Genomic DNA, 27684 nt, shown 5'->3' with positions numbered 1-27684 from the left:
AGCTCAGTAGTAGAAATAGAATTAGCCTCGATTATGAGTGGATGAAAATGTAGCTGTCAGGACTTTTGTGTGCGCGCATGTGTGTCTGTGTGTGTGAGACTGTCTTCTGACGTTTGACTGTTGCGTTCTTGCAGGGAAGCGACAGCGAGTACGAGATGGATCAGAGCCGACAGAAGACCCACTCCTTCGTCAACCACTACATCAGCGACCCCACCTACTACAACTCCTGGCGGCGGCAGCAGAAAGGCGTCTCTCGCCCTCCTGCATACGGCTACTCCCAGCCCGAGCCCCTCGTGGAACAGGAGTCCCGCCCGCACCCACCGCCCGTGCCCCCTCTGCCTCCACTCCTTCCCCAGAGCGCACCATCCCCACAGCCCCAGTGCCAGGGCCCAGGCCAGGGCAATCTGTTCAGGCCTAAGGGAAGCCGGACTCCCACCCCCTCGCTGCTGTCCTCCGACCCCCCCAGCCAGCACAGCACCCTCTACCGGCCCCCCAGCAGCCTGGGCTGTGCCGCTCAGGCACCTACCGCGGGCTTCTCCTCCTTTGTTTGACACACAACTCTCCTCCTAGTAACCATCCTGAGGACAAGTCTTTGATTTTCTTTGTTGGTTTATTTATATTTTGCTTTTTTTATTTTCTTTTTTGTATGTTTTGTTCTGTCTGAATGACAGAGCTTTTTGCTCAATATTAAGCATTGCAGACATTAGTGCTTTTCTCCTCTGTGAAGAGTGTGTGAGTATGACTGTGTTTAGCGCGTTTGTTTGGTTAATCTATGTATTCTGTATTTTCTGAAAAGACAATCATTCAAGAGGTTTTCTGCAACCATTAGGGTACATTTGATGGATCAACAATGTGAACAAGGAAAAACAGAACAGAGAGTTCTGAAGAAAAAGAATCCTTGTTATAAAACTATTGTATATTTGTTTTTCATGAGAGCTTTATGAAGAGAAAAAAAAAACACCATAGATCCATATAGAGTATGGACCACATGGCTTATTGAAAATGGACAAACTAGCCTGGAAGGAAAAAGGACAAAATCACAGTGAGGAATGGACTCTGATCTGGAGCGAGAGGCACTTGTGTTCATTGTTGCCCTCGGTTGCCTTTGGGTTTCTCACTTCGTCTAGTCACTGCTTGAGCTCCAGTTTATTGTTTACTGTATGTACTTGTCTCATATTGTTTACCAGATATTTATATCAATCAGCTTCAAGCTCAGAAGTTCCGAACATCACTAGTGACAAATGCTATGAATCACATTAAAATATTGTGGCACCTTTTGTGGTTGTCTGAGGACGCTGATTGTGGACTGGGGCTCAGTCCATCAACATGTAATATAATACTGAGGGACCGTACAAAAGGATATTTTGAAACCATACAGATTATTTTCTTTTACAGCAGTCAAAGTCATAAAGAAAAACTCCCTTTCTTCAAGTTAAAACCATAAAAATGTCAAATTCTTTTTTTAAGAAAATTGCTTAGAATTTATCATATTGAAAGGATAGTTTGCTTACAGCAAGTGATCAGTCCTGCCAAAGATTTTCAATTAGGTTTAGATCTGTTTTCCTTGAACCATTCTAGATGAAGATGCCTTAATAGAAACAGTTCTACTTTAGCTCTGACTAAATGTTTCAAATTGTTGTTCTGCTGGATGAACCTCTAACCTACCCTCATGTTTTCAGAAGCACTGAGCAGGCTTTCTTCCAACATAATACTTTTTCTAACATGATACACAAATTATACGGTTTAACTCACATGTTTGCATACACAGGATAAAAAGATGCTTGCACTTTTTTCTGAAAGCAAATCAGAGTAAACATTTATAGTTTTCACAACGATGAAACCAAGCTTATGTCAAAGAGATTTATTTAATAATGTCTTCGAAATAGAAGCCTGCAGTTTTCTAAGTTGTTCATTTTGTTACTAGGAAAATTTTTATGTGGTTTAATGTTATTTCTTTGTATCACTTTTGCACAGGCCAGGTCTTCACAACAGCTCCACGGGACATTTCTGTGCTGGAATAGAACCCAGATGAATAAAACATCTTTGCAGTCTGGAGAAATATTAATGAATCTCAGCAATGAAGGAAGCAGTAGGATAGCTGTTCAAAACATTTTCTTTTTTTAGTTTTTGTTCATGAATCATCAGAACATTATAGAACGTGATGGAGTATTAACAAAGAATAATAAATTTGTTGGCAAATTAGTCAGGGGATTTACACTGTTGACATATGAGAGGATTAGTGGAGCTTCATAGCTGCTGTGTAAACAATGGTTTTAAAGAAAATAGAAACCATATCAGACTTTCCAGACAGCCATTTTACAGGGTCAGCCGTCAGCAGACCCTTTTTCCATGGTCGGGGAATATAAAGCGATTACTGACACTTGATCCCACAGTGCAGGAATGACCTGATTCTCTCAGCAACAACGGAGAAATGATTCAGATGCACGAGGAGCACGAGTTGCAGAGGAAGAATTGGAAGAGGAGCCAGATCTGGTGCAAGCATGCTGAAAATTGGGACAGGTGTTTCGGTAATCTCCTTACTTCAGGCCAAAAAACATTGATTTTCAACATGACGGGGAGAAATCATGCAGATGGGGTTAGCATGAGTCTATTCTAGAGAAATGTTCAACCTTATCTTTTTTTTTTCATTTTATCATACAGTAAATTGCAAGAAAGCTATATTTTTATATTCACAGAAGACAGGGCAGTTATTCATAAATAATTGATTAGTTAACATGGAGAGGGATTTATGTTCTAGTGGTTGGGTTAAACCAGAAAATGAAAAACTTGTGTTTTTTGGGGGCATGGGGGGGTTTAGTAGTCATTCTGAATGTGTATTTCAGAAAACTTATCTGCTGAAGCTCGGTTTTAAAAATGGAATATTTCATTTGTTGACTTTTCGGTTGTACAAGTTAAACTGATGGAGAGTGTTTTTTTTTTTTTACTTAACATTTCCAGAACTGTGGTTTTTCTTCTAAGAGAGACAAAAATGTATCGCTCACTCCCTTTCAGCCACCCAGTGACAGAAGAAGCTTCACGTCTGTCACATATTTTTTGTATTTTCATATCTCCTTATGGGATCTATTTCATGTTATTCTGACTGTTTTTGGTGTTTTGAATTTGTTGAGCAGTGAGACTGGTGACTCTAAATTAGAGACATATTAAGTAAAGAGCAACAGTAGAAATTAAAAAAAACATGGTTTTGAAAATGTTATTATTGTCAGTTGTACAGTGCTGTGACAACAAATATTTGGGCTCCAGCAGCTATCTTCTGATTTTGCTTTTGTTACCCCGAAGTTGTATAATTAGACAAAGATTACCTGAGTAAATGCAAATTGTTCTTGGCCAATGCTGATTCTACTCATCAATGGAAAAGCCACCCAAACCTATGTGGAAAAGTAAAAGGACTCTTAAACCAGGTAATTTCTTGTGCTCAAACCTGCGCAAGAAGTTTTGTGCATTTTACATTGACTGATGATGAGTCTTTTTACATTGGTGTGAAGAAATGTTGGCTCAAACATCATTGCAGAATTATTTTAAATCAGAAACAATAGAGGATTTTCAACCTGCTACAGATTCTTCATCACATTTAAATTCAGAATTATTGAAAATCTTCATTGTGTTTTGGTTCTATTGAGTCCTTCAGATTTGCTGAAGGACTCTGCAAATCTGAGTTGTAGAGCTGACAACATATTAAATATGTTATCAGCTCTAGGTATCTTGCTCTGGAGGAAGCCAATTACTGAGACTTTCCCCAGTGGCTCTTTGGTCTATTTGCCATTTTGACTAAAGTTTATTCAGCAGTATGAACTTATGAGAAATATTCAAGTCTACACTATTCTGAGTATTAAGTGAGAAGCAATAGTATTTGGTTCGCACTTTAAATTGCCTCAGGCGTTGAGAATGAAATATGTATTTACCATTTAACAAAAATAAGACTAATGATTTCCCTGAACTTCAAATTCCAGGTCTAAGAAATATGTAGGAACATCAGAAGACGAATTAAACTCACACTGAGAAAATATTGATAGTGTTCTCTTCATAGTATTGAAAGCATTTTTCTTCTGATGTTTGACTAAAAGGAGCAGTCAAGCTGTTAAAGCTAAAATGCAAGACTTGAAGAATGGCGTTCTTTTGTAAGGATATAATTGCCATGGACTGGATTCCATTTGACTTTTCGTTTAGTTGAAGAAAGTTGTCATTTTGCCTTTTTGCATTCACTTGAAAATTCCATTTTCTTTTTGGTGGTTTGCAGTGAAAGATAATAGGCTCTGATCTTTATTTTCAAATTTGTTAAAAAAGAAATCCTCTTTCTCTGAACACATTTCATTTTCACTTTGAGTGCGTGTCAGCTGTTTAGAAAGAGAGCAGTTGAGCTGGTGCATTCAGGCGTCATTACGTCAAAAGATATCACAGCCTAACTAGAAGGCCACTGCACTCAAATTCTTAACATAAAGACCACATATTCTCCCACCAGTTAGCGGGACAGACTGCTCTGGGAAAAAGCCGAAGGCAAAACCGACTGCAGTTTGAAGAACACCATGAGCTGATACCTTCATGACTGGTAAATATCTGTGGCAGACTAAAGTGTAGATTCTGTCAAGGTAGAGTGACATTTGCCCTCTGTGAGCCATTCACACATTCCTTTCTCCTGATTTTAGGGTGCGTATCCAGAGCCTGGAATGTATTTCCTGCTAATTTGCATTGTAAACAACGCCACTGGGTGGCCACTGACTGGGGACTGCTTATCAAACTGAAATACACAAGATCAAATGAATGTTTCGCTCAGCCAAGAATGCGAGCCCTTCTTGAAGAATTTGCACTTTTTTCCTCAAAATGACTAATTTAAATAAGTAACGGCTTAGAAAAAGAATGTGTGTGCACAATTTCCATGTTTGGATGCAAATAAGTTTATTCAAAGCATTTTTTAAATTTTTTTTCATGGTGCAGTTGGTGAAAAGAGTCAACCATATATGGGAAATGGTGTCAGACAACCAACACATGACTAGCACAAGGTGAGATGTCTTGTTCACACCTCAGGAGTTCAGGAAGGCAGATACTCCTTAATGAGTATCTGCCAAAAAATGTACACATAAATATTTTAAGATCTTGTTTTAGTGTTTTGCTCTTGTTGTAAGCTTGTTGTAAATCATGTATTTATTCCAGCTCTCCAGAGTTGTGACCTTCATCCAGCTGTCATCATCCTTCGACAACCTTTTGCTGTTTTCATTCGTTTTGTTTTTAAAACAAAATCCTCTATTCTGGGCTTTAGCATTTAATTAAACAGACTAAAAATGTTTTAGAAATGACCTCAAATTTGACCCCCGAAACAAAGAAAGAAACACATATGCTGAGCATATAAAGTCAAATACACAAGATACACAAGATTCTCATTGCAGCTTATTTAAAGTCTGTGAAGAGACATTTTGTGGGAAGAATTTGAATATTTTTAAAAAAAAAAAATCCTATTAAAAAATGACCATGTTTTTTTATATAGAAAATAATTAACTATTACTATCAATTAAGTCTTTAAAATATCACCAAAAAAAGTCTACTGTATAAAACATATAAATGTAACAAAATTATTTGTATTTGTCTGTAATTAATTTTTTTTTTTTTTTTTTTTTTTTTTTTTTGTAACTACAGGAGCTATTTCCCCCCTCTTGTTCCATTAGTGTACTGTAATTTCACATGACGCAGCGTGCGTCCCGAGCTGATTACCGCCAGTCAGAGCGGCCGCCAGCCGCCGGCACCCTGCGTCTTTAAGGAGACGCGGAAAAAAATAGGGCGTGTTCACGCACTCACGCTACAACAGGAGGCATTGTAGTGATTTCCTGAACCTCAGAGCAGAAGCATCGTTTGTGAGGATGCGGGGACAGCTGCTGCAGAACAGATCCTGATATCATAAAGACCGAACTGGTCTTTCCAAAAGCGCTGCTTGGAGTACAAAGAGCACGTCTGAGCGCCTCGCATCTCATTCAGTTTGATGAACGCACCCCCACGTTATTCTCGATCTGCTGGGGGCCTAGGAGCAGAGCACCAGCTGTTTTATGAATGGGATGCTCGGTAAGTCTACATGCAATTGTATTCTTTTCTCTTTTTTTTTCTTTAAAAAAAATAATGGCACCTAAGCACTCAAAAGGTGAAATATTCCTTTGTAATATGTGCAGATGAACGTCTCCCTTTCAGTGCTCCAGCTGAGAGCGGCTGCTGACGGTCAGCTGTTATTGTTCTGCCTCTGAGCCACCCAGATTCAGCAAGGCTTTATTGTAACATGATGTGTGCTCTAAGACGTACAGAGGTCACTTATTTATTTGATATTTTTTCCTTTATAAATTCTTGTGGAGGAAGCATAATCGAATATTTTTATTCGACAATGAATAATTAACCATCTTAAGCAGTTCTCTTTTTTTTATTATTTTATATATATTTATTGCTTATTGTATTGCCTATGTCTAGAAACGTGTTAAGAAAAGGAGGAATAAAACCCAAATCTGTTTCATAACAGTAGGACTTCCTGTAAAAACGTCAGCTCTGAAACTCTTGTGCAAACTTTCGGAAGTGGGGAAACTAATTCACTGACTGATGGTGGGAAATAAGCCATATTTTGCATCATCTTGCTGTGTTCCTTTCATCCCTCAGCCTGATGAGTTGTCTTTATTGGAATTCTCACTGTATTATAATGTTGAGTAAGAACACTTAAGCTGTATAGTATTCACATAACAGATGATAAATAATAAAAGTTTGCTATATTTAGTATTATTAACTACTTTGACCTTTTGTGCAGAAAATAGTTTGATTTTCTGCATTTCACATAGCAAAACAAACACAATATTCTATTAGCTGGTTAAATAGTCAAGCTATCTGCTCAGAGCAGTCCACTGTCAGCTGCTTATACCACAAGCTGCTCTTACAGACTCAGAACTGCCTTTGCATATGCACGTTCATTTTGTCCCTTCTTTCTTACATTTCACAACTGTTAGCAAACCATTTTTGTCAAGTTATAGTTTTATGTTCTCATGGGCCAGTTGATTCTTTTGAAGAATCCCAGATCACAACTCCTAATCAAGTGCAAATTAGCACAGGTAACCTTCTGCTGGTAGTTACTAGCTGTTGGAGTCACATTACTGCATATTCTTTTAGAATATATGGTGATAGATATTTGTCACTATTTTGAACCAACCCTGTCCCCACATCCTCACAACAAAAAAACACAACGAAAAACCAAGCAAAAATGTTTACAGTGGAGCAACAAGCTGTAAAAATACAAGATGTTGATGTAATAGAATGATAGGTCCCTCATGCCAGTCTTTTCTTTTTGTAAGCAAAGAAATAGTCAGGTGGTGTATTTTCAGCCAGCAGGCCAGCAGTGCACAGCACTTGGTGAGGAATGGAGAAGCAGTATATTACACTTTGGTCCATAACTTAAATCACTTGTTTATGTGCCATTTTATTGCAAAGACTAAAAGCTACGGAGACAGGCTGACATAAAATAATATGTATGTATGTATGTATGTATGTATGTATGTATGTATGTATGTATGTATGTATGTATGTATGTATGTATGTATGTATGTATGTATGTATGTATGTATGTATGTATGTATGTATGTATGTATGTATGTATGTATGTATGTATGTATGTATGTGTATGTATGTATGTATGTATGTATGTATGTATGTATGTATGTATGTATGTATGTATGTATGTATGTATGTATGTATGTATGTATGTATGTATGTATGTATGTATGTATGTATGTATGTATGTATGTATGTATGTATGTATGTATGTATGTATGTATGTATGTATGTATGTATGTATGTATGTATGTATGTATGTATGTATGTATGTATGTATGTATGTATGTATGTATGTATGTATGTATTTATGTATGTATGTATGTATGTGTATGTATGTATGTATGTATGTATGTATGTATGTATGTATGTATGTATGTATGTGTATGTATGTATGTATGTATGTATGTATGTATGTATGTATGTATGTATGTATGTATGTATGTATGTATGTATGTATGTATGTATGTATGTATGTATGTATGTATGTATGTATGTATGTATGTATGTATGTATGTATGTATGTATGTATGTATGTATGTATGTATGTATGTATGTATGTATGTATGTATGTATGTATGTATGTATGTATGTATGTATGTATGTGTATGTATGTATGTATGTATGTATGTATGTATGTATGTATGTATGTATGTATGTATGTATGTATGTATGTATGTATGTATGTATGTATGTATGTATGTATGTATGTATGTATGTATGTATGTATGTATGATGTATGTATGTATGTATGTATGTATGTATGTATGTATGTATGTATGTATGTATGTATGTATGTATGTATGTATGTATGTATGTATGTATGTATGTATGTATGTATGTATGTATGTATGTATGTATGTATGTATGTATGTATGTATGTATGTATGTATGTATGTATGTATGTATGTATGTATGTATGTATGTATGTATGTATGTATGTATGTATGTATGTATGTATGTATGTATGTATGTATGTATGTATGTATGTATGTATGTATGTATGTATGTATGTATGTATGTATGTATGTATGTATGTATGTATGTATGTATGTATGTATGTATGTATGTATGTATGTATGTATGTATGTATGTATGTATGTATGTATGTTGTATGTATGTATGTATGTATGTATGTATGTATGTATGTATGTATGTATGTATGTATGTATGTATGTATTGTATGTATGTATGTATGTATGTATGTATGTATGTATGTATGTATGTATGTATGTATGTATGTATGTATGTATGTATGTATGTATGTATGTATGTATGTATGTATGTATGTATGTATGTATGTATGTATGTATGTATGTATGTATGTATTTATGTATGTATGTATGTATGTATGTATGTATGTATGTATGTATGTATGTATGTATGTATGTATGTATGTATGTATGTATGTATGTATGTATGTATGTATGTATGTATGTATGTATGTATGTATGTATGTATGTATGTATGTATGTATGTATGTATGTATGTATGTATGTATGTATGTATGTATGTATGTATGTATGTATGTTGTATGTATGTATGTATGTATGTATGTATGTATGTATGTATGTATGTATGTATGTATGTATGTATGTATGTATGTATGTATGTATGTATGTATGTATGTATGTATGTATGTATGTATGTATGTATGTATGTATGTATGTATGTATGTATGTATGTATGTATGTATGTATGTATGTATGTATGTATGTATGTATGTATGTATGTATGTATGTATGTATGTATGTATGTATGTATGTATGTATGTATGTATGTATGTATGTATGTATGTATGTATGTATGTATGTATGTATGTATGTATGTATGTATGTATGTATGTATGTATGTATGTATGTATGTATGTATGTATGTATGTATGTATGTATGTATGTATGTATGTATGTATGTATGTATGTATGTATGTATGTATGTATGTATGTATGTATGTATGTATGTATGTATGTATGTATGTATGTATGTATGTATGTATGTATGTATGTATGTATGTATGTATGTATGTATGTATGTATGTATGTATGTATGTATGTATGTATGTATGTATGTATGTATGTATGTATGTATGTATGTATGTATGTATGTATGTATGTATGTATGTATGTATGTATGTATGTATGTATGTGTGTATGTATGTATGTATGTATGTATGTATGTATGTATGTATGTATGTATGTATGTATGTATGTATGTATGTATGTATGTATGTATGTATGTATACATATATCATCTCAGCATACCTCAATGCTGGCAACTGGCCTTTCCCTACTTGGCATTCCTGAAGAGTATCTTTGGCAAAAGTGCTAAATGATGAGCTTATTGAATGGGGGTGTAAAAAGACCTGGCTCAGGTTTGTATGCTGTTGCTCCTTTATTACCATCCCAACAAGACCTCACTTGTTCGAGGAGATGAGGTTAACGGTTGTCTTTTGTTTGTGTGACAAATTAGGTAGTTCATCTTTGCTTTGCAGCTCTATATGTGGCATTTGACCAGCTTAAACCAGAACAGGCTGGGGGCTTTCTGAGATGTCGCATTGTGTCGGTCTGTGAGATGGACCTTCGCAAACAAGTAGGCACCATCTCTGAAACTAATGTGTCATACTTGACCTGTTTTCTCTTCTCAGAAGTTTCTTTAGAACTGGTTTTGGCCCGCTTACTCAGATTCTGCTCTCCATTTCTCTTTTTTAAAATTTAGAAAACCTTTGATTGCAAACAGGATACGTGATGGTACAGGTAGTTTTCTTCTTTTAATGTTGGATACAGTGATCATAACCCCTCAGGTTTTTTGGCTGCGACGCAGCTTAGACGATCTTCTGCTGTCATTTCTCAAGAAAAACAGCCCTGCTGTAATTTAAAAACATGAGCAAAGTTGTGCTTTTCACTGGTTTAACCTGCACCTTGACAGCATTAAAAAATGCTGCTGTGGTAGCAGTAGAGTTCACCTGAGTTACTTTGTGATCACTTTCAGAAAAGGTCTGTGCACCAATGTTTGGACATGTTTGCAGTTTGTGTGCTTGTTTTAGGCTATGTGTGTGTCCTGTTCGGCCCTTTCACATTCCAGGAAATACCAATGTAAACTGTTTTTCCCTTCTTTTTTTTTCCAGATCTTGGACTGGTGGATGAGGGTTCTGATTTTTGGGGGATTAATATACAGACTAGCTTAGCTTTGTTTATGGCAAATCTTGAAATATCTCCCATGCTGTCCTCTTCAAATTATACGCAGAACATTAAAGCATTGTAGAAATACAATTTTAATTCTCTCAGCTAGATTGTTTTGTGATCTAAGACATCCTGTTCCTTTTCACAATAATGTCATCATCTGAACATTAAGTTTGTTTTGAAGTACCCTATTTGTACTCTGCCTGATATTGTTTTGTTCTGTTTTGTTTGTTCCTGTATCTTTTGTTTGGCTGCATTGTTTTTCTGGGCTGATTCAGCCTGACCCATGATGCTCAAGTTTGCTAGCTGCAGAAAATGTTTCTTCTCCGATGCTGTCCCATTGCCTTGTTAGTTGATGTGGCTTCGGCTTGGATTTCATGTTACTCAATGAATTAACTCCAACAAAGTCTGTAGTGTGTAATATGCCAATTAAGATATAACATGCACGAGGTTTCCCCCTGAAAACTTGCTAAGCCTGGTAGTTGTGGAGCAGTGGCCGTCATTCAGCAAACGGCTTGCCATGATTTTGAGTCAAAAAATGTTTAAAGTTGACAGAAAATTTGAAAATATCCCTTGATGATTATGTTTTATTCAAAGATTAGAAGTTTAATACCTGAACACCAACTAACTATTTAGTTTGATTTTAATCAAACAAAATAAATAAGCAATACTTAGCTTTGAGGGGACACAAGTAAAACCTGGTGGCCTGCCATGTTTATAATAAACTGAAGGAAACTCTGCATGCAGCTGTTATCTTATTTATTTATTTATTTATTTTTAAAGTTTTTTGGGTTAATTTTACAGAGGATATATTTTAACCTGTGCTAAGTGGTCAACATGGCAGATGGTGACTCTTCAAATTTGTTCAATACTGAGTCCTTTTATTTTTCAATGTGGTAACAAAAATTGCTGGTAGTAACCAGCTTCTTCACTTATCTTAGAGTTGATGCCTAAGGCAAGATCTCTAGAGCAAGCAGGAAGCTGTAAGGCCAGTTTTATATGAACAAACTATAAATGGAAGAATATTTTGGCTTGTAACATTCCTGGGGGAGAATGGTAGTTCTACTTTGTGTTATCGGTTTTAGTTTTATTTGGATTCAGTTGAAATATTAGGGCTAGAGATTGGATTCCTGTTTAGCTGCTGGATGAACTTTTTAAAATAGGGCAGGAGAGTAGAAGTATTTTTTTGGTGCTTATTAATCCTTTCAAAATTAGAGAATAAATGCACTAAGGTTGATTCTCGTATTAGATTAAAGGGGTTGATTAGTGTGTTCGAACCGGGGTTCCCTCTAACCAGAGATTTGTTTCATTGTCTGTATGTTTCACGCAGGACAGATAATGGTGGCCGCCGCCTCCAACTACAATTTCTTATGTAAATAATCTTTGGCTTCTGTGTAAATAACTTCCCAATAGAAACAAATCAATGGTCTTTAAAGGTTTATCTAATATAATTCAGATTAATATACTCTTTGACTTTTTTGAAATTGGATAAATTCCTGCATGTAAGATTTTAAATGATTACATTACATTTAAAACAATTTCTCCCACAAAAGAAATGGACAAATTCTTAACATGGATTAACTCACTAATTAGTTATTTGAGGATCTAGACCAATTCAGTATTCTGTACTGACTTTTGTTGGAAACAATAAAATAAAAATAAATAAATATATTGTTCTGCCACTGGAAATGGCATGATACCAAAAGACACCGAGACACCAAATTGTACCTCAGCAAGGGGAAAACTAAAAGAGATTTTTCTGCTGTGAACACTATATACAGCAGCTAGATGAATTGGAAACACATGGTGAAAGCCGGCAATTTGTTTCTTTCTAGCTGCAAAATGACTTCTATTTGAGCAGTCATCAATGGATATGTGAAGCATTGGCGCTATGCTTTGGTGAAGTTAAGATCTGTCTGCATCATTTTGAAGAATGACAATAATCTGTTCCAAACTTCAAATTGAAAACCACAAATATTTTGATTGCTGCTTTTTTCCCTTCAGTGCTACAAAAATGGGAGAAAAATGTCTGTTTGGGAATATGGTGCTTCACCGAGACGGCTTTATCCATTCATTACTGGAGCTTTGAATAAAATGTTCTTTTTGATGAATAGATTTGGATTTGAACCAAACTGTGGTTGAAAAGGCAAGATATTGTAACTGTTTATAAGTTTTTTTATTTTACTTTCGTAAAGCTCATACAATAAGTGCATTCTGATTCAGTTGTGTTGGTCATTTGACCCTGACTAAGATTTATGTAAATGTCAGTGCAACTTGCTCTTTGATCACAAACATCTTTCCATGGCAGCAGATTTGTACCTTTTGAACTTGCTGACATAAACCATTGAGTGATCATAATCTTACATATTATAGCTGTTCTGTGTGGCTAATCTTGTTACGACAATTTGTGTGCTATCTATTATATAGCTTTCTTTTGTGTTTTTTTTTTTCTTTTTTTTTTTCCTTTGGAGCTGCTTTCTTGACTTCTATCAGTCTGTCCTTTTCTGACTTTTCAATGTAATTTATTCATGTTAAGAATTTTCTGAGTCCCATGATTTACCTGCACATGTTTTTTTGCAAACGAGCATAGCTTTCTTTCTGGGTAGAACAGAACCTCATTTTTCTTCAGAAGCGTTTTATAAACGCCTACAAGCCAAAAATGAAATATGTCATCAGGTGGAGTGACTCAGATTTCTGTGATAGACAGAACCTGGCTGATGAAATTGTTGGATTGAGAGCTGATGGAGGCACATTGTTTGAGCATCGGTCTCTCATCCCTGCAGCTTATTAAAATTGAGTGTTGATGGAGATATGGGCTGTGTTTGTTTGGTCAGTCTGTCTGTAAAGCACAATAATGGAGCAAATCCTTGTTTACTCTGGGAACGGTCAGGAAGGGCAGGCTGATTTCCGGAGAGACGGAGCTTCCTGTGGACATTATCAACCAACATTTTTTACGTGTAAAATGTGGGCAGTTGTGTTTATGTAATTCTTACGGGAAGCTGACATCTGTGCCCCAGTGTTAATTGGTAATATTCTAATTATTCTCTGCACATTTTAGTCACCTGTTTGAGTACCTGAGCGTAGACAGACCTCGCAGATCTTGGGAAGTTTATGATGTTTCCCAGCATTTAAAATGGTCTAAATAACTCTAATTTGTTGTCTGGCGTGCCTTTTTATTGATTCTTCCATTGTGAAGTGCTCCGTCCCTCTCATTATATTGAAACACTAAATGCTATAGAGTAGTGCCAATAATTTCCACTTGCCCAAACTGCTATTCGTTTTCAGACATGCCAATTTCACAGATGACGCAAATGTTTAGCAATGATGGCTGTAATTTCAGTAACTCGGCCCTGACACTGAATACTGATCAGAGATAATGGCAGTGCTGGAATGTAAAGCATTGTTTGTGAGTATAAAGCCATTGTAAGGCCGTAAAGGTGATGCCCATCAGTCTGGTTTAACATGCAGAGTGCATTTCGACTTTGAATGTGACAAATGGGAATACAGAATACTCGTCTGCTGTCAGTTTTTATATATATATATATATATATATATATATATATATATATATATATATATATATATATATATATATATATATATATATATATATATATATATATATATAGTGCTTTTTCCACTATATATATATATATATATATATATATATAGTGCTTTTTCCACTATATATATATATATAGTGGAAAAAGTTGTCGGTTTCTTCACAGATGTGAGAGAGAAAGTAGGAGGCAGAGAGACTGAGTGTCATGTCTTGAGGCTTTGTTGGCTGCAAATGGAACAGAGACAAGTCATCTCCTTTCGGGTCTTAGAGGTCAGTTGATACACATTTAACTGACTTACTTCAGGCCTGTTTGCTAGCAGAAAATGGTTTATTGACTGTTGGAGCCTTTTTGATAGAGTGTTGTTGCCGTTCATTTCTCTTCCTGTCTGATATGGTTGTGTGGTGCAACAACCAGCTGATGGGAACTATAAAACTTATAATAATAATAATAAATGTTTATTTGATGTAGGGAGTACCATGCACTGCTGTTTAAATGGGTTAAGGTTTTTATCTAGTCAGAGCTGACAGCTATAATTATAATAATATACTCTGGTTCCAGGACAAGTCTAGGCTACTGATGAAAATTATATCACTAAAGCACAATTCTTCTATTACCATGTCTGACCATGGTGATATCAATTCTACACATAGATATTTGCACTTCTGGTTGATAATTGAACAGTTTTTTGTGGCATGTTTACAGCTTGGAATATTTGACTCCCATACATCGTTTTCCAAGCCAAAGTATGTATGGGACAGAATGAAATTGTCACCATATACAAGTCTTGTTCACATTACAAACTTTCAAATGACCTTTAATAAATTCAGGATAATCCTTCCTAGGTTTGGCTAAAATGTTTATTATGATTTCATTGTCACTCTCAAGTGTCAATCAAAGCACTGACAATTCTTTCTTTTATTTCACAATTAAAAGAATCAATCCGTGAATCTCAAACTGTATTTTGTGAATTCTGATCCTGTCTAGAACCTACTGATGCAGATAAGCAAATGAAGTCTAGACTTTTCAAGTTTGAATTTGACACTCAGATGCAGATGCTAACTTTTGTGACTGCTTAGCCAATTGTATTCTCACAGGTCTTACAAATTGTCCTTTCTCTGTCAAAGTACCTGTAGGGAGACACACAAAGGATGAAAAAGGTAATGGATGCACCTTTGGTGATTTTTTTTTCTTTTTTTCTAATTCACAGTTGTTGGCAAGTCTTAGCTGCCAACATGGCACTTCCTTTCTTACTTCAGAACAAGAGACTCAAACATGCAACTGCAGAGCTAAAAGCCCTAGCTTTCATAGCAGTGGCTCATAATAGCTTAAACTTGCTGACTGCATCTGGACAGCGCCCCAGACACAGTCAGAAATGATGTGAAATTTTAATATCACAAGATCTTCTCACCTACTGCTGACATCAGATATTCTATTCACTTTCCTCAGGACAGACAGATTTGGAAATTCAAAACATGAATGTAAGTTCAATTTTCCACAGGCACTGGAAGTAACAGAAAGCTCTAAAACTCTTCTGTTCTTTCATCCTTACAGAGCAGAACGCACTGCTGAGTGTGGGACTACATTAGCATAAAACGCTGCCTCACTTCAACTTCCTAAGTGTGAGCGGAGAACAAAAATACACTTATTTGATTCCATAAGGTTTTATTTTTTCAAGAGGTAGAAAGTATTTCCTCTCATCACTGTACCTATAGGAGAATGTTTCTTGAGGAAGAGTGTTTGTAAAGTGCTGACATTCTCTGTGTATGCGGCTTGCACGTTTTGCCCACGTTTGCTCTTGTGGGTTTTCTGTTTGTAGCTTGGTTTGATCACAGTCTGGCGACCATCCTTTGTGGTGAGGTCCGAGATGGAAAGTTGACAAAAGAGGCGACTATGAGTGTGCAGGTCTGTCTGATTCTCTGCAGTATTGATGAACTTGCAGTCTGCTTATGGTAGTCTGCCCCTGGGCCAATGTCAGCCAGTGCAGGGCTGCAGATGGCTCGAAACTGTTGTTCTGCATTTATTTATTTATTTTGAAGCTACCTGCAACTGCGCCATTTCCTGATTTCATCTTTCTGCTTGTCATTCATTTCATTGATTTAGTCACATGTTCCATGATGAAATTTTTTTGAGTGATGCATTATGCTCTTGTATCAAGAACCTTAAAATTTAAACAGAACTGGACTTCCAAGTATAAAACTTATAGCATTTGCATCATTCTTGAGACTACATGCTTTAATGGTCACAATAAATAATGTTTAATTACAAAAACACTTGTGTCCACGTAAACCAGATTTTTAAGTTTATGAGCTGAAGGTTTTTCTGTCAAATCAACTGAATTTAAAATAAAATTAGCTCCTGATGCAGCTGTCTACTAGTATTGAGACTTGTCTGGTTGTCTCCATGAGCAAACAATGGCAGAACATGCAGTAGAAAAAACTATTCAGAAAGAGGTGAGAGTTTTTGCTAATGCCATACTTCTTTCAAATCCTCAAGTGGTTCATTTAGGTAATTCCTAAGTTTTTGCCAGGCTTTCACATAAAAAAAGAAGGCTTGATTTGCCAATCTTCAACAGTCCACTTTATTTTATGTTGGATTTTTTTTTATTTGTAAGGGCATCTGCTTGATGTCCGTTGTTCCCATTTTGTGTGATTGAGAGATAATGTGATTTCCACTGTTTGTCCTGTGGTTGCTCCTTTCTAAATGAGACAATCAGGTCTCCTAACTGAGTTGCAGGAAGATGGAATCGACCAGAAGCAATTTGTCTACTTAATTACTGGTTCATATCTTCTCTGGCCTTTCAGTTGCATTGGGGCAGCTCTTACAAGGGTTACATTTCAGTGTTCACTGAAAAATAAGATGTATGCCAGCATGCAGCCTCAATGACAATCCCCAGTCTTCACGCAGGGCAACCCCCTCCCTCCATGTCTTTGAGGTTATGCTGTTCTATATTCAGGTCAGTGATTTTAAATGATGCATGAATGCAGCAGTCCTCTTCTCCCAAACAGGAACAAAAAAATATGCACAGTATGAAAAAGAGAAGGCATCAATACCTCATTCTGGAAAAAGACCATAAATCATGTTGAAAGTGTTCATCGAGGCGCGATCTCTTGTGCATCCGTATTGAACGGTATGGCTTAGAGTATTGGCAAGAAGTGAAAAGTTGTGAATGTCTTAAACACAAATTATCCTGGCAGTCAATACTTTCCTGTTCTGTTGATCTGCAGTTTTCTTTTTACCATGCCTATAAACACCTGGTCCTTTACACTTTTTAATGCTTGAAAAGCTATAAAAACATATTGGATGCATATTATTATTGGGTAATTTTGGACTAATGGCTCAAGTCACTGTTGATTTCATTTGATATATAGACATTGTTTAATCATTTCAGATTTATATGGGTGTACTTTTCACAGTAAAGGAGCTGGTGAGGTCATTCATCTGAAGTAAAGGAATGCATATTAATTAACTCAATATTCACTTGCTTTTTAATTTCAGAGTAAGCATGAGCTGGAAGGAGACCTGTATAGTATAAACTCAACATCTCTATGCAGTTTTGAAGGATGGAATTTTGTTTCATCATTTCCAACGTGCCTAAGAACGATTACAAATGTCTTTAGGGATAGTCATTTTTGTGATGATGTGGGGAAAGAGGTGTATTGGAAAGAGTAGGAAGTATATAAAGAGGCAGAGGCCTAATTCAAGGCAAGAAATCTAATTTTTCTTAAGATATTGATGTAATACAGCAAATTCATAACAATTGAATATAATAGTTACTTGATTGTACTATAAGAAAATCTCCATGTGCTTGGAAAATAACCCTTCCTTTAACAACAATCTACAGTATAATGAACGAGTACCAGAGCTTTACTCTGTTCTCTCTGTATCTAAAGCGTCTCTAATTATTAGGGTTTTTGTGTTTTTTAAAACTAACTTTTTTTTAAACCTTGGTTCACCCAAAGTTTCAAAAACAACTGAAGGTAATTTAGATGCATGATGCATAAGTAGAGCTCATGTCACATTCCAGTGGCATAGATACATCTTTGGGAAGCAGACTAAAATATAGCATTTTTGTAAATAGATGTGAAAAGAGTGCTGGAGCGACACTGGCGGCACTTTTGGAGTCATTCCCAGTGTGCTCGTGTTTATCACGGGCTCCATGCATGCCTGCACTGCTGCCTTTTCACTTAGCAGCTGAAATACACCACATCCACATCAAGGGAGTTCAGTCAACCTCATAATCTGTACTTATCATTCAGAGAGGCTCGAGATTCGTTTTTTTTTTTTTTTTTTTTTTTTTTGGGGGGGTAAGACCGTGTTTGTTTCTGAGAATCGTCACCGTCAAAAATGAAAGGATGCAGATGTGCCTCAGTCGGTCCTCCATTTGTTTTTCTATCCCCCCAGTTCTGGGTCTCCAGTGGGTTATTCTGGAGTTGGACCATGAGTCTGTTTATAAAGTCAAACCCCCTCTTCAACTCTTCAGGCTATTACCCACAGGTTCCCACGCTTATGGCTGCCTTCTCAGGCCTAAGTGTTTTTGTTTTTTTTATTCTTTCCCTTTGCATTCACACACTTAGTTGTGGATGCCCATTCTTCTTCAAAACCAGCCAGTGCTGTCAAATTCATCCTATAGCTACAGGGAGCAACTGTGACAGTGAGGGGCTGCAGAGCTTCTGGAAAGGGTTTAGAGCAAGTTGACGATCATCAGCCTGTGTGGTGGCATGTTACCCTTTTTTTTCACCAGGATGTTCCTGAAACAGGCTCCATTGAGCTTTTCAGCTTGATCTTGGCCTGCGGCTGAGATGGAAGAGTGGGAGGCAAGCTTTCCTCTTGTACCCGCTCATTTGATCAGCTTTTTGTTTTTCCCCCTTTTATGCCACCCAAGAGAAACTCGCCCAAAATGGAGCAGCTTTTGTTGCTGGGTGTGAAAAATATCCCTGTCATTATTTTCCCATAACAAGAGCAGGGGAGGCTGATTCAATAATAAACACGTCTCTGGAAAATAAATGATTGTTTGTGTTTTGCTGGTGTGGCTTTTATAGTTTGGGGAAAAGTTCTTATATCATCATCCGAGCTCAGTCAAAAATCTTTGATTTTGTCATTTTAATTAATTCCACGCGGGCCAAACAACAGCAACAACAACATTATATGGAGGGTAATGAATGATAACACAAAGACAAAGCAAGTTCTGTGTGCTTTCTTGAGGAGGAGGCCTGAAGCTGTCTGCAACTTCTGACAGGAAATGCTGCTGCTCGCTTACTTGCAGCAGATTGTTTCTATGGGAACCAAAGCAGGTGTCTGCCCTAACAGGAAGAGAAGAAGAGGCTCAGCTGGTAGCAGCGAAGTGGGCGGGGGCAAAAGAAAGAGGTCATTGAACTAAAAAGCCTGCCACCACATTACTGGTTTTTTTTGTTTTTTATTATTATTATTATTGGTACCACTAAAAGAAGCTAATCTTACCTTTTGATCTTTTTTGAAAGCTTATTAAAAACCAGAATCTGTTTTTAATAAGCTAATGTGCTGTCAGTACAACAGGGTAAGCATTTCCTCTAGATTTCCCGCCCAGATTATAGACATTCCTGTGTTTTTATAGGTGTCTGAAAGATCAAATGCAAGTATTTTCCGTACTTGACATTACGCTGTTTGTGTTATTTTATATTGAGGCGTAATGAAAAACCATGCCCCTGTACTCTGTTGCTCCACCTGAAGAAGTGGAGGAGGAGGAGGACGAGGAGGAAGTAAGCGTGTCTGGCTGGGTGCCTGTGGTGAGGTTTCCTCAGTCGGGGCTTTTAATAATGCAGAAACACTTTCCATAAGCTGCCGCTCAAGCCTCCAAGGGTTTACACACGTTTGTTTAAGAAGAGGATCAGTATGAGATATTGTAGGTCATGTCTTTTTGATCTGAAGTCACCGTGTTCCCCTATAATAATAAAGTGCTGGAGAAAGTTTCTCCTTCATACAAAGTTCTGCAAAAGTATTAATGTCCCTTGAACTCTTCCTATTTTGTTTGTCAGGCTGCAGTCACAAATGCCAGGATATTTTATTGAGGTTGTATGTGATTACCAACGCAAAGTAGTGCTTGTTCGTGAAGCTGAAGGAAAAATATTGTTTTGCATCTACTGTGTGTAAAGTCCATTGACGTTTGCTGATTTGGTGTTACAGGCTGTATTAATACTTCTCTGCAAGGCATTCTAAAGCGAGCATTCATGTTGAAATTGAAATTCACTATGCTAAATATTTAGATTTTTATATTTTTTTGTAAATTTTAACCATTGATGTAAACATATGATACACAATTATGAAGACGAATTTTTGCATCTCAGCCATACACAGAAATTTGTACATTTTACTAACGTTCTGATAAAATGAGGCTGTAGTGAAAACTGATTTTCTTTTTGGTGGTTATAAATTTATTTTGCGGAAACAAATCCCAGGGGTGTGACGCTAACACTGTTCATTTTAATTGCTATCATGCTGCTCGGGTGAAATGTGTCGTCTTTTCTTTAACAGGCATGTCTCTGTGAAACTACAACTTTACCTAATGACCAAAAACCATTATCTCAGCTTGAGATAATGGCTTATATTCAACCATGACCAATTCTCCCTAACACAAAGCTTCACAATGCATATTAATTATCTTTTTTTATTATTATTATTATATTGAAGGCTGAGATCTGACTTTCTGCACTTTGGTAAATGACAGCTTGACCTTTATATTCTCTGTGATCTTTACCTTTTTTGGCCTATGTTTATAATACTGCAGCCATTAGAAATAAACACTCAAGCAGTGACTTGTTCAGCTAGATGCTTAATTGTTGAGTTAGAGGAAGAACGTCATACATTAAAGCTCAGTTTTACGATGACATTAATGACCACAATGAGTGAATGTCAACTTCAGGCCACAGCAGTAATTGACTCTTATTTACTAATTACAAGGTTATTTAATGTGTGTGTACGTATGTGTGTGTGAAGGCAGTCAAGGCTCCGCTTGCTAACGGGTTATTCCCAGCAGCCCTCAGCTATCCTTTTCTGATTCCACGAGGTCTGTGGTTGGTGCTTTGCTCTCACTTGTAATGCTGTTTTCACATAGAATCCTGTGGTGTTCTCACCATGCCTTTACTGCATTTTAGTGGCCATTTCTCAGTGATGAGTGGGGGAGCCCTGCTTTTTATTACTGAGTTGTTTGTTAGCTCCAATTCTTGCAATTAGTGGAGTCTTTTTTGTTGGAGAAAATGGCTGAATCTGAAAGTTTATTTCTCTAAAGTTCACAGTCACATAATAAATTCTATCAACACAACATTTTTTAGGATATAGTTATTGGTGAAATTGTTTGAAAAGTCATTATTTCCCGACAGAATTTCCATCTGTTAACTTTCTGCTGTGAATGGTCACTAATTTTGTGGTATTTGAGATCCTGAAAGAAAGCCCACAAAAAGTATCAACTTTTTATTATAGACAGAGCAGCTGATGAATTTCAAAGCTGCTTTTAGGCATTTCCACATTAGGCATCATTCGCATAGAGCAGCAGTTCCTTTAATTACTAGCTTGTAAATATTCCTCCTCGAATTTCCAAAGGCTGTAAGCTCTATGGCAGATAGAAGTTTGCATAAAACAATTTTCTGTATTGCACTTAGCTTTCATATTCTTACATAAACTTCTTGTGGCTTTCCTGTGTCACACTGGAGTTACTAATATTGTCACAGTTTTGAGAGAATTTCAAACCAGTATTTACCCAAAATACAAAACGAAAATCTGAGATAAAATTTAAGCTGAGCAGCATAGGGATACCCTGCACTTGCAGACTCTGCTTATGGAGGACAAAACATCTCTGCCTGTATATTTAAACTTTAAAAATCTATGTATTTTGAGTAGTTTGTATGCAGTATTTGAGATTACAATGAACCTATAATTGAAGAGTTTTAGCTTATATTGCATTAGTCCCTTCTCTGCTAGCTCTTCACCATCTTTTTGTTCCCTTCTTGTAATTTTGTCTAACCTTTTCATTTTTATTTATTTATAGGTTTTCCAGCTGACTGGAGTTAAGAAGCACCATCATTCCTTCTGAGGCTAATAAGGATTGAAATATTGACCACCTCTCACTACACACCACCATGCCGATCTTAAAGCAGCTAGTCGCCACGTCTTCCCAGACAAAGCGTCGCTCACGTGTGGACTTGACCAGGGAGATGATAAGTGCTCCTCTTGGTGATTTCCGACACACTATGCATGTAGGTCGCAGTGGTGACGCTTTTGGAGACACGTCCTTCCTAAGCTCACGCTCCGGGGAACCCTCCCCAGAGACGGCGTCCTTTCCCCGCTCTCCTAGACCCGGCCTTTTGGCACGCACCTTTAGGAGCAGCAAGCGGTCGCAGTCGGTGACGCGAGTGGACCAGAGGAACGATCTCACCCTGACGGTTCCTGGAGGCTCGCCAACCTTTGTTAAAAACGCCATGTCGCTGCCTTTTCTTAACGATGAAAACAGAGGGGACAACCTTGTGTCTAAGAGCTTGTCTTCAAGTCCGTTTAAGCAGCACGGGGAGCCAGACAGTGAATGTGGAGGTGGGGTTGCAGCTGCAGCAGCAAACTTACTCGAGCTGCAAGAGAGAAGCTTCGGTGAACTGATGGAGCTGCCAGAGAGTATCGTTCATTACAGTGGAGGTGGAATGAAGCACGCAGAGTCGGTCATGTCCTTCCATGTCGACTTGGGACCCTCCATGCTGAACGACATCTTGGATGTGATGCAAAAGGAGGAAGATGATCTTGGCTTTGAGGAAGGCAAAAGCAGTGAGGGCCGAGCCTCGCCGGCACTGAGCAATCACTGTGAGGAAGAGGATGATGAGAAGAAAGATGAGGAGAATCAAGGCAGCGTCCAACAGGTGGAGACAGAAAGAGATGCAGCAGAGCATCCAGCCCACTCTAATGATCTGAGGGGGGGAGACGAAGTTTCCTACACTCCGGAGTATACTCCTGAGATACGTCCCAAACACCTGCTGCACCTGGACAGCTGCTCCATGTCGAGCTCTGGCTCCGCTGCCTTCGATGAAAAGCCAAACTACCAGAATTACACAGGAGACACAGACAGCGCCACATTCAGTGCACCACCTGAGGAGGAGAGCAACTTCTCCTCTTTCTTGGAAGATGAAGATGATGAGATCCACGTATAAGAGTTCAGACTCAAGACGCTCCGGAAGACCTTTGGCAGTGTGGGTTTTCACTCTGAGCGGCAAGACGACACTGTATTCGGTTCTTGTGGGACTGGGAACTTTCAGCTTTTTATGGCTATAAAGAAAGTTTGATCACTCCTTTAGGATATGCCCAACTCTACTCACCAGAGCGCCTTACCCTTTTGAACACTGACATGGATTGGGGAGTTCACTGTCCGAATACCATTCCAGAAATAAACAGGGAGTTCTGGGTGAAAAGAAACTAGTTGAGGAGAATAGAGAAAACAAACTTAACTCAGCCTTTCAATTTCTCTTTGCTTCTGTTTGTCATTGTGCTTTTTTTCCCCTGGCTGTGGGACACCATGCAGCCGAAGCCGAACAGAAGGCCTCTGTCGCAAGCGGACCACTGGTGGGTGTCCTGTCCCAATAAAGGGAGCTGTGTTTGTGACTGCTGTGCGAGGCCCAGTGTCAAACCCCTTTCATCAGAAAATATTATGGCAGAGCTACATATCTTTCAGACTTTTTTGCCCTTATTCTCACTCATGTAACTCAGGGTCCCTGTGACGCTGCCCGAGGGCAACCATCTCCCACTTTATTGCAGGACCACAAAGCCTAAACCGAAATTCTGCTCCGTTAGTCTAGTGGATGCCACGCAGAGCAAAGCTCAGTCAGGGGGATGCTTTAAAGTGATGCATTGGGCTCACTACAAAGAAGCTTGTTATCACAGGAAACCGGGGAGGTGAAGAGTAGCGGGTGCCACATTCTTGGTTGTTCTTTTATCTCTCTTTGCATTGAACACATTGTTTTCTCTTTAAACTGATTCCCATCAGCACAAACTAGCTGCATTCCTTCTACTTTTTTTTGTTTGTTTTTTGGCTTTTTGACTTGACTCAAGAGCGGTTGAAAACCACTTCCTTCCGGTTTGTCTCACTTTTACATCCGAGCATCTGCAGTGCTGCAACTGAGCAGTTAAAAACTGATGCTCATTACTCAACAGATCCCATCACTACACACGAGGAGAGCTTGATAGTTAAAACTCAAATCTGCTGGCATGTAAAAGTGAGCCAGACGCTACTAGTATCTGAAGTTATTGTAGTAGAAAAAAGCTCCCTCTCTTTTTCTGTGTTCGTTTGAACCACGGATGAAACAGAAGCCTCAGCCAGAGATAGATGCAAGAGCATTAAGGAGAATATTGCTGGTTTATGTAAGTTGCACAGTCATTGCAGCTCGTCTCTACCTCTTGCATCATCAGATCCAGGAGGCTTGAGCTGACTTGCGCAGATTGATTTCTGTGCCTTAACTGAAGCTGACAGATGTGCCAAATTATAATATTTGAGGCCAAAAAAAATAAATAAATCATTTTGTCAAACTCAGTTTTGGGAGAGACTGTTGAACATGTTAGTCCTTGTCTTTTCTGTATTATCTTAATTTAGACTTTCACAATGAAAAGATTTGAAAATGGATGACCACTTAAGGGCAATATTTTTGCAGGACAAAGGAGATACAGGATGAGTTTGCATAATTGGATAATTTATCAGTTACACACTACACAATGTAATTATGTCTTTGTTTTGTTTGAATGAGCCGCTATTTTTTTTATTATTATTATTATTCTTAATAAGCCTTACTGTTGTTGTCTGTGCTTTATATCTTTGACGTTTTTCCTATATTACCCAAATTAACCTATATTTTTCAATAAAAGAAAACCACACGCAACTTTGCTGTTGAATATTTTGTTATTGTTAGGGTAATATGCCTTGCTAATGTATTTGCACTCCTTGGACTTTTTGACATGGTGTCAAAAAGTCCAAGGAGTACATAATGTATTTTGTGGAAATTTTATGTGATTAATAAAGTCCTACGTAATTGGAATGTGGATTAAAAATCTGAAAACTGTGTTATGCTCGTCTCCTAGGCCCTCCAAAGTCTATACTTTGTTCAATCCCCTTTTGATCTGGTTACTACTCTGGGTTATGTGGGGTATGTCTACACCACCTTTGCATTTTTGGGGACCTAAATTATTGGTAATTCTTTTTTTGCGAATATTTAACGCTCAGTCAAATTGAAGGGTGAACTGGCAATATTGTTTGCTCAGTTAGGTTTAGACTTTGATTAGGCCACTTCTGACCAGAGCCATTTTAATTTAGCCAAGTTTAATAAAAATGAGATGAATGGAAATTGGGGCATGCCAGTGTTATCCAGATCTCAACAATTCTTAAACTGAGGGGGTGGGGGGGTGTCGCACAAAATCTATGCAGGGGCCAGAAATGGCCCCTCAGTCTGCACTTTGGACACCTCTGAAACAAGATAAAGCAGTTCAAGGGGAATAAATACGTTTCCAGTGCACTATAGGACATCATAGAATATGCTGTGCTACTCAGTTGGAGCTTAACGCAGAAATTCCTTGAGTGCCTCCTCCGTTTCCTGTCTCTATTCTTTGGCTCTCCCAGAAGAGGAAGGAAGGAAGCAATCGAGGCCTCAGTGGGCTATATTTCTTAAGTGTATGATCTTAAAATGATGTGATAATTCAAGACAAAGTGTGTGTGTGGAAAAATAGGTTGTGTTTAAAATGTGAGCAGGGTGGAAGATCAATTATTTAACGGCAAAAAAGCTTAACTAACCCTAAACCTATCCTGTTATGACAGTCATAACAGGATAATGCCTCTCACACAACTGATTGGAAGATGGATCACCACGACGTTCAGCTCTCCAGCATCCAGCTCATCATCATGGACTCCAAACAGTTTTGTCACTTTTGATTTTCTTGACCATCCTTCGCTTTTTTTCACGGACAGGCGAGCCTCTGGCAGTTTGGCTGAAGTTCAGTTTTGTTAACGACTCAAGTGCTTCCCTAAAAATGCCGCTTTATTTTTGTGTGAATTGGTGATTCATTTTCTCATCCTCACCTCAGTGGTATTTTAATCCCTTTTAACTCTGTTTGTGCCAGTCACAATATTTCACAGTCTAACCTGCCAGAGGGCTGGGGAAAAAGTCATTATTCTTACACTTGTGGTGAAACAAGCTATTTAAATTGATTGGTTGTGGTCAATACAAACTGGTGGAGGTATTGATCTGACTGTCATTTTTCTCTAGAAGACTGATTAAAAAAAACTTGTGATAAGACTAAATCTTAAAAAGGCGTTTCTTTTTATTCGATATTGAAAATCTTATCTTTAATAATCAATTTAACGGCTTTATATATTCTCCTTTGCTACTGATCTGATTAAAGCTCAGTCATTTACTGCCATCTAGTGGTTATTCAACTTTTTGGTTTGCTATTGGGCGTGTCTGTTTAACCCTGACTTGCATTTAGATGTCTAAATTAAACCATTTACAACTTCTTTATCTTACTTCTTTGAAATACTTTTTTTTTTGTTTAATTATATCAAGTTTATGACTATTATATTTCATTTACAATTGTGAGGCTTCATTCAGGGCTTCCAAAGAGATTCATTTAAAGGATTAGAGAAGCTGTGAAAAACAACTACTCTAGTTGTCCCACACATTTTTACAAGACACCGGAGACGCCCGATTTGTTCAGGTGGCTCAACTCGCCTTCCTCCCCCACTCAGACCCCTATTGTAACTCAAGTCTTGCCTTGCAGCTGTTTTTCCCGCTCAAATACAGTCTCATCCTGTTTCTGAGGTTGTCAAATGTCATTTCCCGTTGGTTCTTGGCTTACCTAAGAAAAGAAAAAAACTTTTTTTTTTTCTTTTTAAAGGAGCCACCAACAGGAGGCGCTCAGCTTCTTTTGGTTTTAGGAGCCCCGGTCTGGACCCGCAACCCTTTCTCTGCCAAATTCCATCAGCAGACTTGCAACTCTTCCAGGAGGCTGAAGGCATGCTGAAATCTGGAAAGTATTAAACAACCTGCTGGTGGAGGGGGATTGAGGAAGAGAAGGTGGGGGACGGTTAAAACAGAGTAAGGGAGAGGGGAAGTAAAAAAAAAAAAAAAAAAAAAAAAAATTGGGGGGATGGGGAAGGAAAGGAACGGAATACAAAATTGTTCATAAACCGCCCTTTGGCTTTGCTCCTTTTCTCCCTCCCACACCCCTTCCTCTCACCCACACATTAGCGAGAGCCCCTCAAAAAATATATACAGGTCCCTCCCCGAGCAGCTACAGTAATTTCTTTTATTTTTGCAGCCGCATTTCGCAACTGGGTTTTATGGGTCATGAACAAACAGCCATTTCTCTTGTGC

General features: G+C 37.7%; 2 protein-coding genes across 3 annotated transcripts in view; both read left to right on the top strand.

The window, feature by feature from the left end:
* sdk2a (sidekick cell adhesion molecule 2a) overlaps nucleotides 1-1277 on the top strand; it is a 100434-nt gene extending 99157 nt beyond the window's left edge. For both annotated transcript variants that reach the window (XM_055035960.1, XM_055035959.1), the window contains exon 45: nucleotides 135-1277. In XM_055035960.1, coding sequence (XP_054891935.1) covers nucleotides 135-551 — 417 coding nt within the window. In that variant the 3' untranslated portion in view covers nucleotides 552-1277. The remainder of the gene's footprint in view (nucleotides 1-134) is intronic.
* Nucleotides 1278-5749: 4472 nt separating this feature from the next.
* Nucleotides 5750-26825, top strand: cdc42ep4a (CDC42 effector protein (Rho GTPase binding) 4a). Its single transcript, XM_055036226.1, has 2 exons — nucleotides 5750-6066; nucleotides 22341-26825. The coding sequence occupies exon 2, from the start codon at nucleotides 22432-22434 to the stop codon at nucleotides 23482-23484; it is 1053 nt and encodes a 350-aa protein (XP_054892201.1). The 5' UTR covers nucleotides 5750-6066; nucleotides 22341-22431; the 3' UTR covers nucleotides 23485-26825.
* The last annotated feature ends 859 nt before the right edge of the window (nucleotides 26826-27684 follow it).

Source organism: Poeciliopsis prolifica, unplaced genomic scaffold (genome assembly GCF_027474105.1).
Source record: "Poeciliopsis prolifica strain line A6 unplaced genomic scaffold, Auburn_PproV2 SCAFFOLD010, whole genome shotgun sequence".
Lineage (NCBI taxonomy): Eukaryota > Metazoa > Chordata > Actinopteri > Cyprinodontiformes > Poeciliidae > Poeciliopsis > Poeciliopsis prolifica.
The sequence above is the reverse complement of the archived record's forward strand: the minus strand, read 5'-3'. Positions and strand labels throughout refer to the sequence as shown.